General features: G+C 40.7%; 2 protein-coding genes across 2 annotated transcripts in view; one reads left to right on the top strand and one right to left on the bottom strand.

The window, feature by feature from the left end:
• Positions 1-11,096, bottom strand: part of LOC103366237 (serine/threonine-protein phosphatase PP1-beta catalytic subunit) — a 23,040-nt gene extending 11,944 nt beyond the window's left edge. The window contains exon 1 of the mRNA XM_008293903.1: positions 10,989-11,096. Within this exon, the coding sequence (XP_008292125.1) occupies positions 10,989-11,040 (52 nt within the window). The 5' untranslated portion in view covers positions 11,041-11,096. The remainder of the gene's footprint in view (positions 1-10,988) is intronic.
• A 3,170-nt stretch (positions 11,097-14,266) lies between these two features.
• Positions 14,267-17,190, top strand: part of rela (v-rel avian reticuloendotheliosis viral oncogene homolog A) — a 17,211-nt gene continuing 14,287 nt past the window's right edge. The window contains 3 exon segments of the mRNA XM_008293902.1: positions 14,267-14,490; positions 16,299-16,334; positions 16,579-16,724. Coding sequence (XP_008292124.1) covers positions 14,484-14,490; positions 16,299-16,334; positions 16,579-16,724 — 189 coding nt within the window. The 5' untranslated portion in view covers positions 14,267-14,483.

The following is a 17,190-nucleotide window of genomic DNA, read 5'->3' as shown; positions in this document are numbered from 1 at the left end:
CTGTGGCTGAATCCCTGGGTCATCGTCCTCCTCCGCCTTGCCAGTGAACTGTGCTGACGTCAAGAGGACAGCGCTGCCTCCTACCCCCCCTCCCTGCATTCCAGACAGCTCTCAGACCCTTTAGACCTGAAGCGCTCGGCCTGTATGGGGCTCTTAGCGCGGCCTGGGATACCCGTGGCATCTGCAAGTCCCATTGAAACCTAAGACAGTTTAAATTTATGTCACAAATTTACCTTACTGGATGGAGCTAGGTCTATAGGACTGTAGCTCAGTGGAAAAGACCACAAGATTTGAACAGATGTGAACCAAACACCAAGATTGTATTTAATTGAACCTTTAAATCAACAAAATGAGGTAATCAATAAATCATTTGGCTTAGAATTTGAAGATTTCATGGTGCTGGATTTAGATTATTGAGCGTTCGTCGGACAAAACGAATCGGTTTTAAATGATAATAAACGAAGAAGAGTGGTCACATTGAACATATTTGCTACAAAAAATGAAACTCTCAAATGAAAATTGCTTATTTAAGTTGGTGTTGAAGCAATTTAGCTATTTTTTTGTTAACACGACACTAACATTTTGCTAATATATTTATTTTTAAACCATTTTCCAAGTCAAATGCCAAGAAGGACACATGTCAACAGTGTGGTTTCTGCTTTTATTTAACCCAATGTGACAGTAAACTTAAAAAATGTTTTGGATTGTTAGTCAGACAAAAACAAAAGGATGATTATTGCCACTTCTTTCCTGTTTAGCTAGCTTTACTATCCTCCACTAAAAAGAATATTAGAGTTTCTGCTCAGTAACCTTTGCTACCTTCGGTTGATCTTTCGAGGTAACAAATGAGCCATTGTTCCCTGAATTAAAAATCCAGCTGACTGGCACCTTGCAACTTAATTCATTAAGAATTTGGGAGGATCTTGGGTGAAGCCCAACCTGCCATTGTGCCACATGCTGAACCACACCAGCAAAGTGTTACGACATAGAGCACAACGTGACAGGCCGTGTGAGTATGCAATCAAACTATGACGGAGTTGGAAGACGAAACCAACGTATAGCAGGGACGGGCCTGTTTGATGAGTTTTGCAAACACACCAGAGCTTTTTGTAGGAGGTCAAGAGTTTGATTTGTGGATGGTGTTGCCCAAAACTACATGTAGTCTCACATTAACACATAAAAACATGTTATATCAGCTTCATATCAAGGGAAGTAAGTGAGAGAATGTGTTTGAATGTGAACGCACAAGCTGATCTTTGGTTGTCAGTCATCATTTTCTCCGTTTTACTGGGAGTAAACTGCTTGTTAAGGGTCAAAGAGGTCACCTGTTTTCCCACTCGTATAAAAGAGGGTTCACTTGAACAGAGCCAAACAGAGACAGAGTTAAAGATAAGTCAATTACACGCAGATTGCCTCCAGAAGACATTGCCATATATGGGCGCTCCTGTAGGGAGGAAGGAGGAAGTAGTCAGTCAAGACCAAGAGGGAGTGCTCGAAGGCTCCGACGCTGTGTGCGATGGGAAGAGAGGCAGACGAGTGAAGCACAGGCCAGGCCTCGCCGTGAGCGAACATTCATAACAATGTAATGGCTGTCAGCTGCACTGGCAAAGAGCTGCGTAAGCCACATCAACAAGAAAACACACACTGATGTCAGCTCAAAAACAGGGCCGACCCCTGTAAGTCAATTATTCTGCTGCTGTGCCGCTAGCGTACTTGTCAGCTCGGCCTTTGCTTTAAATGAAAACGACATTTGTGACACTTACAATGCACATCTTGTTGAGACTACAGTCATTGTGTTACTGCTGCTTTATTAGTGTTTTTTTGTGGCTGTATCTTTCTGTAGAACTCCAGAGCAAGTTTCATCTCGTTGTAATACTGCTAATGTTTTGATTAGAAATGCACGAGGTCTTCATGCTGCAACAGGTGCAGGATTTTTCCCAAAACGAAGCTCTGCACTGTTTCAAAATGTACTGTCATGGTGCCAGTGTTTTCTGTTAAAATGATGACAACATAATAGATTTTTAAGTATCTGACTTGTAATGTAAGAATGTTTTCCTTTTGTTATTGAAAATCAGAGCTGATGAGACTGAATCAAAAACATTAAAGGTGCTGTCTAGGAATCCAAAAGACGCTACGATGCTCTGCAGAGCTGGAGGGGAACCATCATCGACACCTTTCATCACTCACATCATCACTTTTTCTGTTGTTGATATAAAAATATTGATTACTGCAGCTTTAATTTTTTTTCTGGGCAGAAACAGCAACTTCAGCAAAACACTGTTTTTTTTTTTTCTTTCCATTCTGTCTGGTTACCATGGAAAAACTTTCAAAGGAAGTTCTATTGGGTCAGGCAGACCCATGAATTTTAAGCAGGTATGACTGTGCATGTTTTAGTCACTGCTGCACCTCGCAGCACCAATAAAGATGCCCCGTCAGACCTTTTTTAGCAATCCACCTCCATTCTCTCCAACTGGCGCGAGGCCAGCAGCTCCCCTCCACTCCTCCGTCTAACCCTCTCCCACGCAGGGCCCGATGGAAAACAGTGACCCCTCAGTGAGCAAGAAACACAAAGTAACTCTGGCGAGGAGAGTGAGAGCGGCTCTTAAGGCAGAAATCCCGACTGCGATGGCATTTCTGTGCTGGCTTTGCATTTTCAGAGAATGTTTTGTTCGGCTTTAAGTGCCTCGGGTGAATGGCCGTCTTTGTAGGGCGAAAGAATGGATGAAATTGAGAGGAGAGACTGGGGGAGAAATAAACAGGAGGCACGGCAACAGACACAGAAAGTGGGAAGAGATGGAGAGGAGTCGAAAACGAGGGGGGAAAAAAAAAACGCAGGACGAAACCGAAGCTTGAGACTCGGCATGCGAGGGAGTGAATAGAAGGGAGGGTTTATTGGACAGCCGAGCTGGGCAGCTGAAAAGCCTGGGTGAGCTCTCTGTGCCACGCTTGGTGCCAGGGGGTGAATGCTCCCCGCCACACAGGCTCCACCATTGTTGTTTCCATAACAGAGTGCCACGCCAGCAGCCTGAACACCACGCAGCGCAGCAGCAGTCCTCCACGGCCGACGAAAACAAGCAGGGTGACACCAATGTAAAACGGATTTTGCAAGAGCAGAACAGAGGGGCATTATATAGAGCAGTGTAGAGAAAAAGTGACTTTGAGGGGTTGTTGGACTCCTTCAGCTTCATCTATGACATCTAACTTGTGGCATAACAGTTCCTACAAGTGCCCTGAAAGAGTTGACAAACCCAGAGAACTTAAAGTCTTTTGGGCCAGCCATCCACACACACACACACACACACACCACCAATTAAAATGCTAAAACCTCTGGGATGCATTACTCTTCAATTTAAAGCAAGCCTATGTAACTTTTGAGGAACACAATCTAACTCAAATGAAAAAGCTGAATTTATGAGCAATAAAATGCACTTTTGCTGAATTGAACACACTGTGGTTTTACAGCTACGGCCTTATTTGGTCTGGTATGACCGGCAGTTTATGACGCCGACGTTAAATCAGCAGATTTTAGCTCAGCCTTTAGGCGTATAAAAGGAAAAGGTAGGAGTTATGTTTTTAGACGGCGTGACCTTTATCATTTGTGCTGCTTTTAACAGTCATCACTGTCCTATAATTGCCACTCATGGCCATGGCAACCTGTGTACTAGCCAGGGGTATTTAGCATCACTCTGAAAACCTGCTGAATCTAGTCAAAGTGAAAAAAAAATCTCTTCAAAGACCAAAGAGAACACGGAATCATTTTTTTTGTTAGAGATTAGCTTAACAATACAGAAAACAAAAACCAAAGCTGCATGCTCGCTTTAATGGCTGATTTAAGCTAATTATTTAATTATACAGCACCTATCTTATGGGGACATTCATTCCATTTATGTTCCCTTTTGACCTTCTACACCAAAGTTCCAGAAGTTTGATTTATGACCAATGAGTAAAATTTTTGAAATGTTCGACTGAAGGCACATTCAAGAGACGATTCCATTTCAGGAAGTAAACATCTCCTAAACACAAACCTGTTCTTTAGGAGAGTTTACGTTCCCAACAACTTGGCTGCCATCTTTTCCCCATAAACTGAAATGACACCAAAAAAATGAAGTCAACTTTCTATCCTGCCCTTCCTCCTTAGTGGCTGCTGCTGGTGTTGATTGTGCCACATAAAGCCTCCGGGCCACCTGTGCTGGCAGTCCAGACAGAGGGCCTGTTGTCACTAAAAGCCCGGGCCAGCGTGGGCTTAGCATGGGCATGCTGGAAAAGCAGAGGCCTGTAATAGCCGCTTTGCTGGATGGCAGCGACACAGCGCAGCGCTAGTAAAAAACTAATGAGGAGGACAGGGAGGGGCCGAGTGGGGAGAAGTCAAACAAACAGAAAAACACAAGGCTGCTTCAGGAAACTGTACACAAACATGCAGGGAAGTAAAAAAAAGACAAGAAAGAAAAGTGCAGCCTTGCTGAGGCACGCTGTCCACTGAAGGCTTTCTGTGAATACTGTGAAATATGCGACATCAGCTCAAATCACTGGAACCAACTGCAGTGATTTTTGCTGTGAAATCTGACACGAGCTACTGAGAGTCATACTGAAACAACAGATGGCTGATTGATTTCCTGCAGTCCTGTGTAATGTGGCTGTGGTTGAATTGATATTTTCTCACTACAAACACGCGACATCACACCACTGTCATTAGACACCTAACTGGCAATTAGGTGTTTTATTTTCATGTTGTCTCTTCCGGATACCGTTTTGAATACCTGTGCACTGGAAGTACTCACCAGAGCTTTTAAAAATACATTTTTCCATCAGGCATGCAGCCTCTTGTGCTCCACAATAATCAACTAAATCCCAAGTGGCCATCATATTACTGTGCTGTAAGAGAAATGTTGGAACTGGGACAGACTTTCTATTGCTGACATGCACTAATGGCAGGAATGAAGTTCATGTGCTCATCTGGGGGACTTAAAACTCCGACTGCATGATATTAACGTTCAGTCAGATGCACACAGACATCAAAACGCCATGTTAATACGTACAGACAAATGGCTTTGGTAGGTAAGCTGTGCACCATTGTGCTGCTTACCTTTCAGCTGTGACTCACAAGTCACCGGACAGCAAATGACAAGTCATTGTATTCGCAGTGACAAATGAAACCAGAGAGGCTGGAAACCTGCACGCTCAGGCCACTGAGGAGGCTTCAGTGATCGTAAACCGTGTTGTCAGTCGATCAGGTTTAGCGTGTCGGCTAGACGACGCCTGTCAAGCGCTCCACCGAACAACCGCTGAAGGACACGTGCGCTGCATGTGTGTGTCTTTCAGTGTCCACAACTAAAGGTGGACACTTTTTGCTTTGCATTTCATGTGCCTCAAACTTTTTCACAACTGGTTTTCGCACTTTTTAAATGGAGCCACAAACACTAGATGAGGAACAAGAAGGGGATCTGTTCCTGCACAGACACAAGTGATGCCAAATGGCTCACTTTGGAATGCTTAAGAGAATTACTCATATATCTCAGGTGGTGGTTTTTACCTTTTAAGTTACACAAAGCTAGTTTTGGTTCATTATTAGCGCCTCATAAGGAAAAAGATAAATCTCAGATAGTGTTCTGACTATGCCAGTTCTTAAAAAAAATAATGCACCAAGTGAGAACCTGGCAAATTTAACTCCAAATGTGTTCCACATTTGCTTGAATCTGGACGTCCAGCAGGATTATCTGATCTGCATCATCTGGTTTAAACCATGGAACATGCAGCCTGTCAGATAATATACGGGACAACATCATGGGCCACTTCCACCAATAGGTAAAGCTGTGACACATCATGGAGCTGGTGGTTTACGTTTCACGATTCTATTTTTAAGAAGCTCTCCCTAAACCCCAGCTGTGTTCCTATGGAAGATTCACAACGCCTAAATGAAAACAAACAACGAAATAACCCTGCATATAACACACCTTATTAGATGTGTTTCTGCTGCCTTTTTGAGACAGAGATGCATCATACATTCCAAAATGGGAAATCACGGTGTAGGGGCGGGGCCGTGGGCGAGGCTTATACAAACCATCCTGCTTTTACATTAATGCATGAGTAATAATAATTGAATGATATAACACACTGTATCATAGCGCAACAGCAACAGGAGACATTTTTCTGAATTGAGTAACTCTACCTTTGATACCATTTTAGATTCTCCGGATTATACTTACATGCTTTTACATTGCGGTCTTAGGACTTTTATTCAAGTAAAGGAGGCTCATCTATGTCTATCAAAGCAAACAAACACTTAATAATTATACAAATGAATACAGTTTCTATGTTATTTTAGCAAGTGAGGTTGGCACACCCCCAGCCTGACTGCACATCTTCTTTAACGAAGGTGGTGACGCAGACTGGTGGGTTTGTTGTGTGAAGCGTGTTGCTATAAGGGAAGTAAAGTTACTTTCGTCAGCTTTAATGCACCATGACACGCATGACAAAAGTCTGTAGGTTGTGTTCGCAGTCACAGCAGAGAAATAAAGTCCCTGTAAAAGTTTACTTTACGATGAAGATAGCATTTGTGCAACGGCTAAGAAAGCTAACTGGGAAATACGCTGGACTCATGAGTTTTGTAGACAAATGCAGGAAACGGGAAGACAGGCAAGCATTAAGCTCATGTGACTAAAGACGTATTCCCAGGTCCTGGTACATACACAGTGGCTGTTTGCACCGTTTATTTCAATCTGAACTTTCTGAAGTGAAATTAGTTTAGGAACTGTCTGTTTGACTGGAACGCTGTGCTAATACACTGCAGGATCCATTGTAAACCTATTAAAAGGATAAATGCATGATGTATGTTTTATTTCACCTTAATTTTGGCATTTTAAATCTTCCAGAGTTTCCTGTTTGTTTGATTAAGGCTGCTAAGTGGTTCGATTTCAATACGTGACACTTTACAATGAACTATAATGGACTTTGTAGCACCTCAGATCTAACAGAGAATTAAAGAGATTTTCGAAGAGATTAAAAACACCAACAACAAAGTCTACTGTATTACTGTACTGCTGTTTTTAACACCCTCTCCCCTCCCCTCCTTCACCGTGTCTGTGTCACCAAAAGGGTAGGTTAATTTCTAGCAGGGACAGCTGTGCCTGTTGACATTTAATAGAAGATCAGAGACCCTTCCATATGTGCGTCTGTGTGCAGGACTACGTGGGTTCCCCGACTAACACCAGCGCTCGCTGAAAATTAGAGACATCAAACTGCTGAAGCGGCGAGGAAGAGCCCACTCCTACATTAGGGAAAAGGTCCTTCACCTCACGCAGAGAAGAAGAAGATTCCCCTGAGTGGCAGCATAATAAAATTGTTCATGTGAAGGAGAAAGCCACCTACAGGCCATTCACTACATGTCTCAATAAAAGATCGCATTAGATGTAATCTGGTTAAGTAAAATATGATGAGGGATATCAACAGCAAGGGGAAGCCTGTGAGGAGTCTTTGTGTTGCTGAAAGGTCAAGTCTTAAAATAAAATGCAGCTCTATCGATGACAAACGGACTCACAAGGGACAATTTGAGCGCTTGGATTTGTGTTTGTGTCTGTGTGTGGCCCCGTATATCTGTCTCTCAGTGTTCAAGTAAAGCCACTTAGCCAACTTTTATACTTTCTACTAAAAAGACAGTATTGGCTGGTGAGCCATCCTATTAGATGGATGTGGTTTTGCCTGCAGAAACAATCAATTGTACACTTACTCTTAGTAAGTAATGTTACACTTTACCGCAACGTGAACACAAACTCCAATGGTTTATGTGTGTGATTGTGTTCTAATCGTGGTCTTATATGACCCAAGTAAGGCCAGGTATTAAACCTTAATACCTTTTTCTTGGTACAGACCAAAATCAGGCCGTGGCACCAGAGAGAAAACAGACACGTACTGAAGTCTGGCACAGAACACTGTCAAAATACTACAATTATTGGTTTCTTCTTTGATCTGGCCAAGCCATTAGCTGATGAACAGGAAATGAATCAGCTACAATTCTAATGAGAGAAGAGCGACCATAAGGTCATTTTCACAAACAACAGGGCCTAAAACGTCATTGTTTCTACAACTAAACTGTGAGTATTTGCTGTTTTTTTTATCCCCTGGATTAGAAAACTGACTACTCAGGCTGTACGGAACGACATTTTTCTGCCTCAATCGACAGCACATAATTGAAGCTTGGTGGAGGGTAAGTAAAAATGTTTTGAGTGTGGTTAAGAATGTTGATGGCAGCGATGCTTGATTATACAACTCTTGACAAGTTACTATTAGACTGGACTGTGTTTCTTATGCCTATAATTGCCTTAGACCCCAATGTTTCCACATGACACGCTGCTGTATTTTAAACATCAGTTGCAATACTTTCCAAGCAAAGTCAGGGCACGTTTTTGATTCATTATTAGTTCAAAGCAGCTAGCATGGTCTCGTTTTTACACAGTAGCCTAATACTCTTGGCGTTCAGGTGAGTTATCATTCTTCTTGTTTACCCTTGTAAGCTAGTTTCAAACTGCATATTTGGAACACTCATTGCTCAGTTTTAGGTGTTCCAACACCGCTGAGGTATTTTGCATTTTTATCTTCTCTGTAGCTGCCAAGGTGAGCAGAGCGGTTAAAGAGGATAAAAGTGGTACAAATATAGTGCACATGGCTATCCGATTTCCAAAAACAAAAGTACCTAAACAATGAACAAATATCCAAATAGCTTTACAGGATGAATTTGGGCTTAGTAAATAAACCAGCTATTTCAATATACATATGTCAGATTGACATTAACCAGCAGTCCAACTTTGATCAGATCTAAATCTAAAGTTTTATCATCTAAGCAAAACTAATACATACACATTTTATCTAAAATTCTTGTAAACTTTATATTTAGACTCCACACTTGAGAACTTTTGTGGAAAAACATTCTCAGCCTGAACATAATGTGATTCAAGAAGTCTTGTTTTTGGTGTACACAATACACAATACTGTACACAATAAAACTTGGACAACACAAATTTCAAACTTACTACTTAAATTTTAATAACTGACTTGAAAACTTCATTTACATCCGATTTGGGTTTTGATGTAGAGGTATGAGCCTTCAGAAAACCATTGGCGTGCAGCCTGCCTCTCCTCTCCAAAAATGAGCCAAACGGGTAAAAACTGGCTGTAGATGGAGAGAGAAAGTGACTGAAAGGAGATGGATAGTCGGATACATTCAGAGCTCACATCTGGAAACCTTTAGGGCCAGATCCCTCCAATTTCCTCCACTGAGGTTTCCTATTCACTGCATAAAGAGGCAGCTAAATACAAGCCAGCTAACAAACTACAGTACAGTCCTGCCCAGCTGACAATACAGACTCACACTGCTGTGCTACTCCACAGCTCACACTCACACACAAAGAGCAAACAAGCACTATTATGTCACCAGTCCCGATCAATCCAGATGATTAGGTTGAACTGGCATGTTGATACACACCGTGCCCATTCATTAGCATACGCTGCCAAACTGTGTACGTTTTGTGTGTCTGACTTCCAGCACATTGAGTGTGTGACAATCGATGGTGAATGTTTGTTCACCACAGCCTCAGCTCTCTGCATGTTTACTGAAGACACAGAGAGACACCGACTGTGTTCTCAAGAGAAAGAAAGGCAAGAAAAAGACGAACAAATCAACTCACTTATGTCAGGGTCCCTTATTTATCAACGCCAGAAAAGTCACCCACTGCTGCTACCCAACACATAACAGCGGTGCAGGAGCAACAAGAGTTCTTTCTTCGAAAGTACAGACATTACTTTTGTGCAGCGTTAACTGACTCAAATTAGTGTAAAAAAAAACTCTGATCAGTTGTAAATATGCATATTAGCTAACAGATTACACAAATACACTACAGGGGTCTTTCTGAATGCTCATCATTCACAGTTAAAGTGGGAAAGCAACGTATTTTATGAATGATGTTAACAAAATGTTTTATCTTTATTGTAATAAATACTACAGACACTTGAAACCCTTTTGCAGGATGACAGCTTATTTTCATGCACTGACTATGAAATTATAAAACACCTAGATTAAGGTCAGGAATAGTTGCTTTGTTTTGACATACTTGCAGGGTACAAACTCTGAAAGTTTACTTAAAGTGGAATTACGTGATGGCCTGTGGCTTGTGTAAATATTACCATTTAGCAATCTTGGCATGGAACCATTATAACACTAGGACGTGCCTCCTCTCTTCAGCTGTGAATTCTTTCCGCCAAATCCCGTTTGAAAACTTGACATTTTTCTAATGATTGTGGGCAAACCACATAAATGCACAAAGGAACCAAGATTTTAGTTGTCCTCGGAGATCAGGCAAGTGTCTTGACATTTTCGGCTGATTTAAATCATCAAGCTGCACTTTATTTTAAAAGAAATATCAACTTTTAGCACGGATTTGCACTAGAAGCTACCGCCCACAGTGGTCTATTTTGTAGCTCGTGGAGATATGAGCAAAGACTAGGATTGAGGTTTTCAGATAAGATAAGCAGCTTGGTAAGTGTTATACATGTTGCATGCCTAAGTTATTACACTGATATGGCGCTATTAATAAAGGCAGAGATGAATTGCAATAGTTAGGTTAGTTTAAATATGGGTCTGACGTTCTCTCACAGTCTGGACCTGTCGGGGCACAAACAGCCACCGAGCTACAACTTTCTTATTCACTCTATAACACTCAAAATTCTATTTAAAAAAGACTTGAGTGCATTTTGGCATTAATTATGCCAACTTAATGGGGAAAAAAGACGTAAGAAAGAGAGGCGGCAGCTGACTAAAGGTGTGCCTGTGATTACCGACAGACGGGACCAGTCCTGTTCACTCCAGCACCGGGCTACGCTAGCAAGTAAAGCGGGCCTTTTTCTCGTCAACTCGCGTCAAAAATGCAACCCAAATAACTGCTGTGGGGTAAAACCGCACACAGCAAAGCACTGTAAATGAAACACAGTTGCGAACTCACCCTCTAAAAGCCTGGAAATCAGCGAGTCGACGTCCAACTCCCCCTCCGCCATTTCTGAAACGAACAGCTCTGCCCGCCGCAGTCTGGAGCAGGCAGGGCAGGCACCGCCTCAGCGCACACAAACGCACCGCCAACCTCCTCCCATTCACGGCCTCCCGTTTAGGACCATTACGTCGCATTCAAGTGCCCTCGGAAATTTTAACTTCCAGTGGAGAAAGAGGAAGAATTGAATATTTTTAATTTGCCATTGCCTTTTCTGTTCAAAGGAAAGTTAAATAGTTTAACACACACAAAAAAAGGCTGAGTTCAGTTATTAGCCTTTCCAGACATTTCAGCTTTATGCCATTGTCTTTCTTTATAGTGCAACCAGCTACTGCTTTCCATTCATTCCCGAAGTCAATTAGTGTATTTTTGTAACTTGTTGAAGATATATTATTATTCAGTTGCTTTCCTTAACAAACCTAACAATGCTCCAGTGTAAAGGTACTTAAAAGACATACCATCAGGAATACTTTAATAATACTAATTTAAAACAAAGGTGTTTAGGAGAATCCAAAACACTGTAACGTGATGTTTAAATAACTTTTGCTAAATCCATTACCAATTTACTCAGTGCTTTAAAACCACCTACATTAGGTTCTATTATATGAAGAGTAGCCGCACCATCATGATCAGAATGAGTGTGTTCATGTTTGTTTGTTTGTTTGTTTGTTCCCAAACAGGACAACAATAAAATGGACATTTCCCATGTTCCTAACTGCATTTTCTCAACTGCTTGTAATTTCCGACGGCACTTGAAAGCATCAGTGTGAACAGACCCTTGGCAACAGGTTACTGTAAACTTTTAATACTACATTATATTTATTTATTTATTTATTTATTTATTTATTTATTTATTTATTTATTTATTTATTTGTCTTAATGTCGTCAGTTGGCAACTTTTGCAACAACTGAATATCAGTCTTTTTATTTTTGGACACCTGTATGAGACTGATGATCTTTTCAGATATTATTGCATTAATTGGCAAAAACAAACAAACAAACAAACAAACAAACACACACACACACAAACAAACAAACAAACAAACAACTTTCCAATAGAGAAATCTTGGGAAAAGATGTACTGACACCCAGGTTTGGTTTATCTAAGGAGAGCAGCACAGCCCTGCACTTCCACCAGAGTTGATTTATTCACCTCTAGCGCCTCCACATGGCCAAAATATATAGAGACGCTTCTGATGCACTGTTTTCTTTGTGATGACTTGGTGATTTAAAAAAGGGCAATATTCCCTGAATTTTAACTGAGTAGTTAAAATAAAAAATCCTAGCTAAGAAAAAGATTGGAGTGCTAAAAGTACTGCCTTAAATGTTAAAACCTGGAGCAGTGATTTTTGCGTAGGCCACCAGCAGAATGGAAACTTGTAATGTAGGTCAGTGTGTGAAGAGTGTTTCCAAACAGTCTGGTACTACCTAGAGTACAAAATACAACTTCAGGTGGATGTTCTTCTTCGGTAAGTGTGTTTACAGAAGATGAGAGCAGATTTGTAGCGGACGTCAGACGATCCAATCTGAAACTTTCTTCCAGGTTATGACTAAAGCCAGAAGTTATGTTATTGCCTCTCCCACTCACAGCTTATTTTTTCTGTTCCTTTTAAGTGCGTCATCTGGGTATTTCCGCACTGTTTTGAGTGGGTGGTGGCAAGTTGCACTGCAGCGGAGAGGAGAAGAGACGAGCGGATAGCAGAGGAGAGGCGAAGGGTGCAGCTGCGTCAAGACAGACAGCAGACAGCACCGGAAACACTCACAAGTTTTGTTTCAAAATAATAGCATACAGTTTCTTGGGGCGAACTATTTTTCATACAAATACACTGCCTTTAAAGGAATTACACTGTAATAACAATAATAATAATAATAATAATAGTTTATTGTTGTTATAGTATTATTCATAAAAATAGTTATATAAGTAGTACAAGTAGTGCACACATATACACATTATTTATTCTAGGAATTATTTATGGAGATTTACCTAACTATTCCAATTTTAGAGCTAAAATCAGATGATTTTATTAATTATGGGGATTAAACAGACTAAAGTTGTGTCTGGCAAAAATATGCATGCAAACCAAACAAATCCAAAGATTCCCTTAAACCCCTGTGGGCAAGCTTTGTTTGTTTTTGTGTGTGTGTCTTATTTTGTTTTATTTTATCTAATTTTTGTTATATTGATTTATATTTTTTATATTTTTGCATTTATTTTTATTGTTTTAATAATAAAATGTACTAGCAATATAGGAACTGTATATATAATAATTTATAAGGCTATTCATAAAATATTTGTACATTATTTTATTCATAACAATAGCTATAACAACAGTCATAATAATCATATTATACCACAAAGATAGGCTAATTTGATTCATATTTTGATTTGTAATATGTTGTTATATGTTGCAACATGTCAACAACAGACACATCAATAGAAGCTGTTGTAATAACAAATGAATATAATATTGAATATAGTGCCAAATTCTTTGTATCAAACTGGTAGAAGATGATGATGTGAATGTGTAAAACCCCAAAGGGCCTGAAAATACATCTCCAAAATCTTGCAGGGGTCATACGTAGATGAACCTGTCAATAGAACCATGCATAATATATAAAACAAGGTCTCACAAAATCTAAATCTGCTTACAATATGCATAATTATACTAAAAGTAATTATCAGATTTGCTCCTCTGCTGCCAGGATTTTAGATATTAAATTAGATTTTCTGTATGTTCTTTTCTACTTAAGAGATTGTTAACTAATGTTGATTGTGTCCATTTGTTTATACTGATGCTGCATGGATTTGTAGAGGCTAAGAAGCTATTTATATATTGTACTAGGGAGGATCTTGAGTGAATTTATTGTGGAGGTTCCTATATGCTATGTTAAAAGTTATCTGCTTAATATGGGTAATTTGCTTCTGAAAGGCAGTTAGATGTATTTATATGAGTGTAATTCACTGTTTTTATTTTTATTTTAAAAGTGTAGAATATTGCACTTCATATCCATGTAAGACTTACTAGATTTTCCACAAAAAAAAAAAAAAGTAAAATACAATAATTAAAAACTAGAACCTGAGCGCGACTTTCCTGCAGAGTTACTACACAGTGCGCGTGCTGCAAATAGCAAAGTCGCCATTTTGACTTGGAGAGTTTCGCAAAAAGCAAACAAAAACACGCAATACTGTGTTCCCCAAATAGGTATTATATTTCTGCTCCGTTCTTACCGGAAAAGCTGCGAGCGTCCCTGCGGCTTTACTCGCCGAAGACTCGCTCACTGATGTGGGTGGAGCGAAGGAGGCGACAGTTCAGCTCTGTCAAGAAGTTTTCAGACTCCACAGTGTCGTGTTTGCACCGACTTTTAGCTTTAAAGAAAAAGACACACACAGAGAGAAACTATAGAGAAACAGTGGTGTAGACGGAGAAGCGTGAGCCGGACTCGGACACCGCCATGGAAGGTAAGAGGTTTTTATTCTCTCGGCTTGGGCTCAGACTGTGGAGGTGAAACTGTTCAGGGAGTTGTTTTGCGCACAGGGGAAAGCCCCGCTATTACTGCGCTAACAGGAGGAGTCTGTTCCCGGTTCGTAAGCTAACCTTCACAAAGAATGCTGACTCGGTTTAGGGGTTTTATTACATACCTGTGTAATGTTCGCGTGAAACGTGCTGTCATGCTGAATTAATTCGTCTGTGTTGTGGCTATCTCACCTGGCACGGCTCAACCAAACAGCGTCGCCCTGCCAAGAGGCCTGTTGGATGAGTCCACCGCATGGATTTCCCTCCAGCCACTACAAACTACGTTCGGAAATCTCGCAACTTAACGTTTTTTCTGTCTGTTTCATATACACTGCTTTATGAATCACATTCCTAAAACTTAGCGGTCATTGTCATTAATTACTCTTCAGTTCGGCTTACATGTAACATGGAAGTAGCGCTGGTTTCAAATTAAAAATGTCTATTTTTGTCATTGATCCACGCTGCTCGCAACCGCCCACCTCTGTTGCAATAGACTTGATTTATTTATATTGCAGATCATAGTTTAACATACATTGTAGTAAGAAACAGGCTGTTTAGCAGGAAATATATATGAAGATGTGTAGAATATCTGGTGAAGCTTCAGAAATCTCTGCTTACTTTTATAGCACATTTACTTTTACATATAAGCTGAAAAATATATTAAATAGAAAGATTTTAGAATTGGGTGCCTTTTCGACATCTTACAGATCCCCCAAAACAGACTGAAATATATGATGAGTGTGATTTATCAGTTTAATGTGGATAGGAAGACATGGTCAATGTTGACACACAAAGTCAACAGTGTATCTGACAAATATTAATAAAGGATGCCCAGGCAGCAGTGCTTTAGTCAGGTCAAATGGTGTGAAAGCGACACACAATAGTGTCAGAATCCTCAGCTGTGTTTTGAAATTAGTACATTCAGTGATTTCTGAATGTGTGGCTGTATGGCAGACATTTACTTTTACTTTCACTACATCCAAACTCAATCAGTAGTCAAGGGTGTCCTTCAAATAAATCGTCTAAAGTGTTGGCATTGTGCAAGTATTGCCCTTCATTAAGTCATTAATTACTAATAATAATGCATATTATGACTTTATATAGTGACTGCAGAGTTTTACTCTTCATATACCGCTTCGTTTGTCAACGACTGCACAATATCTTAAACACAAAGAAGAATGTGATTTTCCCCCCACTGTCCCTTACTTTTAAAGGCTGCAGATCAGGCATGTTACAGCTTGGAAAGCATCCTGCTCACGCCTTTGAATTGAACAATTCCTGCTAGCTGATGGGTGGAGCTTTGACCACCTGATCTTCACTTTCTTGTTTTCCCAAGCACCTGAAACTAGAGTGCTGCCTGCTTTCCGCTCATAACAAGGCGGGTAATCTGACACCCACATTACACCCTGCCATTCATTGTTTGCCTTTTTCTGCACTCCTTCTTCTTTTCTGAAGCTTGGCAGGCACTTTATGACCAGCAAATATATTTAGCTGGGAAGCCCTTGTCTCTAAGTGTCCTTCGACCTCTTTGGAGGCTTCACTGTCTGGTAGATTTCCACCCGGGCCACACCACAAATGACAAACTCTTACTAAGCCACAAATATGTGCTGAAGCTGTTTTTTGATGTTTTTTTTTTTTTTTTTGGTCATCTGCACTACTACTGTGTGCTGTGTCATGTAATGGTAAACCACTGCCTGCTGTGAGATTTTAAAGAACAAGTGGTGAACATTTCTTTTATCTCTGTCCTCTGTAGGTGTGTATGGATGGGGCATGGCCCCAATCAACCCAGGTAAGCAGCAGTTTCCTGTAAATGACCAGTCTTATGTAAAAATCAGTACTAATGTTGACTGCAGAGATTTCATAAGCAAACATATCTGCACTGTGTGTTCTAATGATCGATGAGCAGCTTTTTCTGTGTTGACACAGTGATAGAAGTAAGACAGTATTTCGCAATCTGGACACTGTGTTTTTGTATTTTCAAAACACGACCACGCTGTGCTCTCAGTATTCCCTCTTTTCCATGTGTCCCTCAGTCCAAACAGCAAGCCCCTTCATAGAGATCATCGAGCAGCCAAAGCCGAGGGGGATGAGGTTTAGATATAAGTGTGAGGGACGTTCAGCTGGCAGCATCCCTGGAGAGAAAAGCAACGACACCACTAAGACCCACCCAGCCATCAAGGTTAGTTGGACACACTGATTTCAAATCGAAATTGCAATTTCAAATAATGCCATCAGCAAATCACACAGGCTGCCATTTAGAATAGACGTCATGCAGCGTATTTGACCCAGGGTTTAAACTGTTGTCAATAGTTTCACAAAATTCACGCTGTGTGACAGTCATGCTTTTGATGATATCTCGTGGTAATATATCATCACATGTTTTAAATCTATTACACAGTTAATAATGAGCTGAAGCTTAACTTCCATCCATCCATTATCTATATACCGCTTAATCCTCACTAGGGTCGCGGGGGGGCTGGAGCCTATCCCAGCCGACTTAGGGCGAAGGCAGGGGACACTCTGGACAGGTCGCCAGTCCATCGCAGGGCTACACTTAGAGACAGACAACCAAGAACACTCACATTCACACCTACGGACAATTTAGAATCACCAATTAACCTCAACATGTTTTTGGACTGTGTGGG

The sequence above is a fragment of the Stegastes partitus genome, unplaced genomic scaffold (assembly GCF_000690725.1).
Source record: "Stegastes partitus isolate 25-593 unplaced genomic scaffold, Stegastes_partitus-1.0.2 Scaffold921, whole genome shotgun sequence".
Taxonomy (NCBI): domain Eukaryota; kingdom Metazoa; phylum Chordata; class Actinopteri; family Pomacentridae; genus Stegastes; species Stegastes partitus.
The sequence above is the reverse complement of the archived record's forward strand: the minus strand, read 5'-3'. Positions and strand labels throughout refer to the sequence as shown.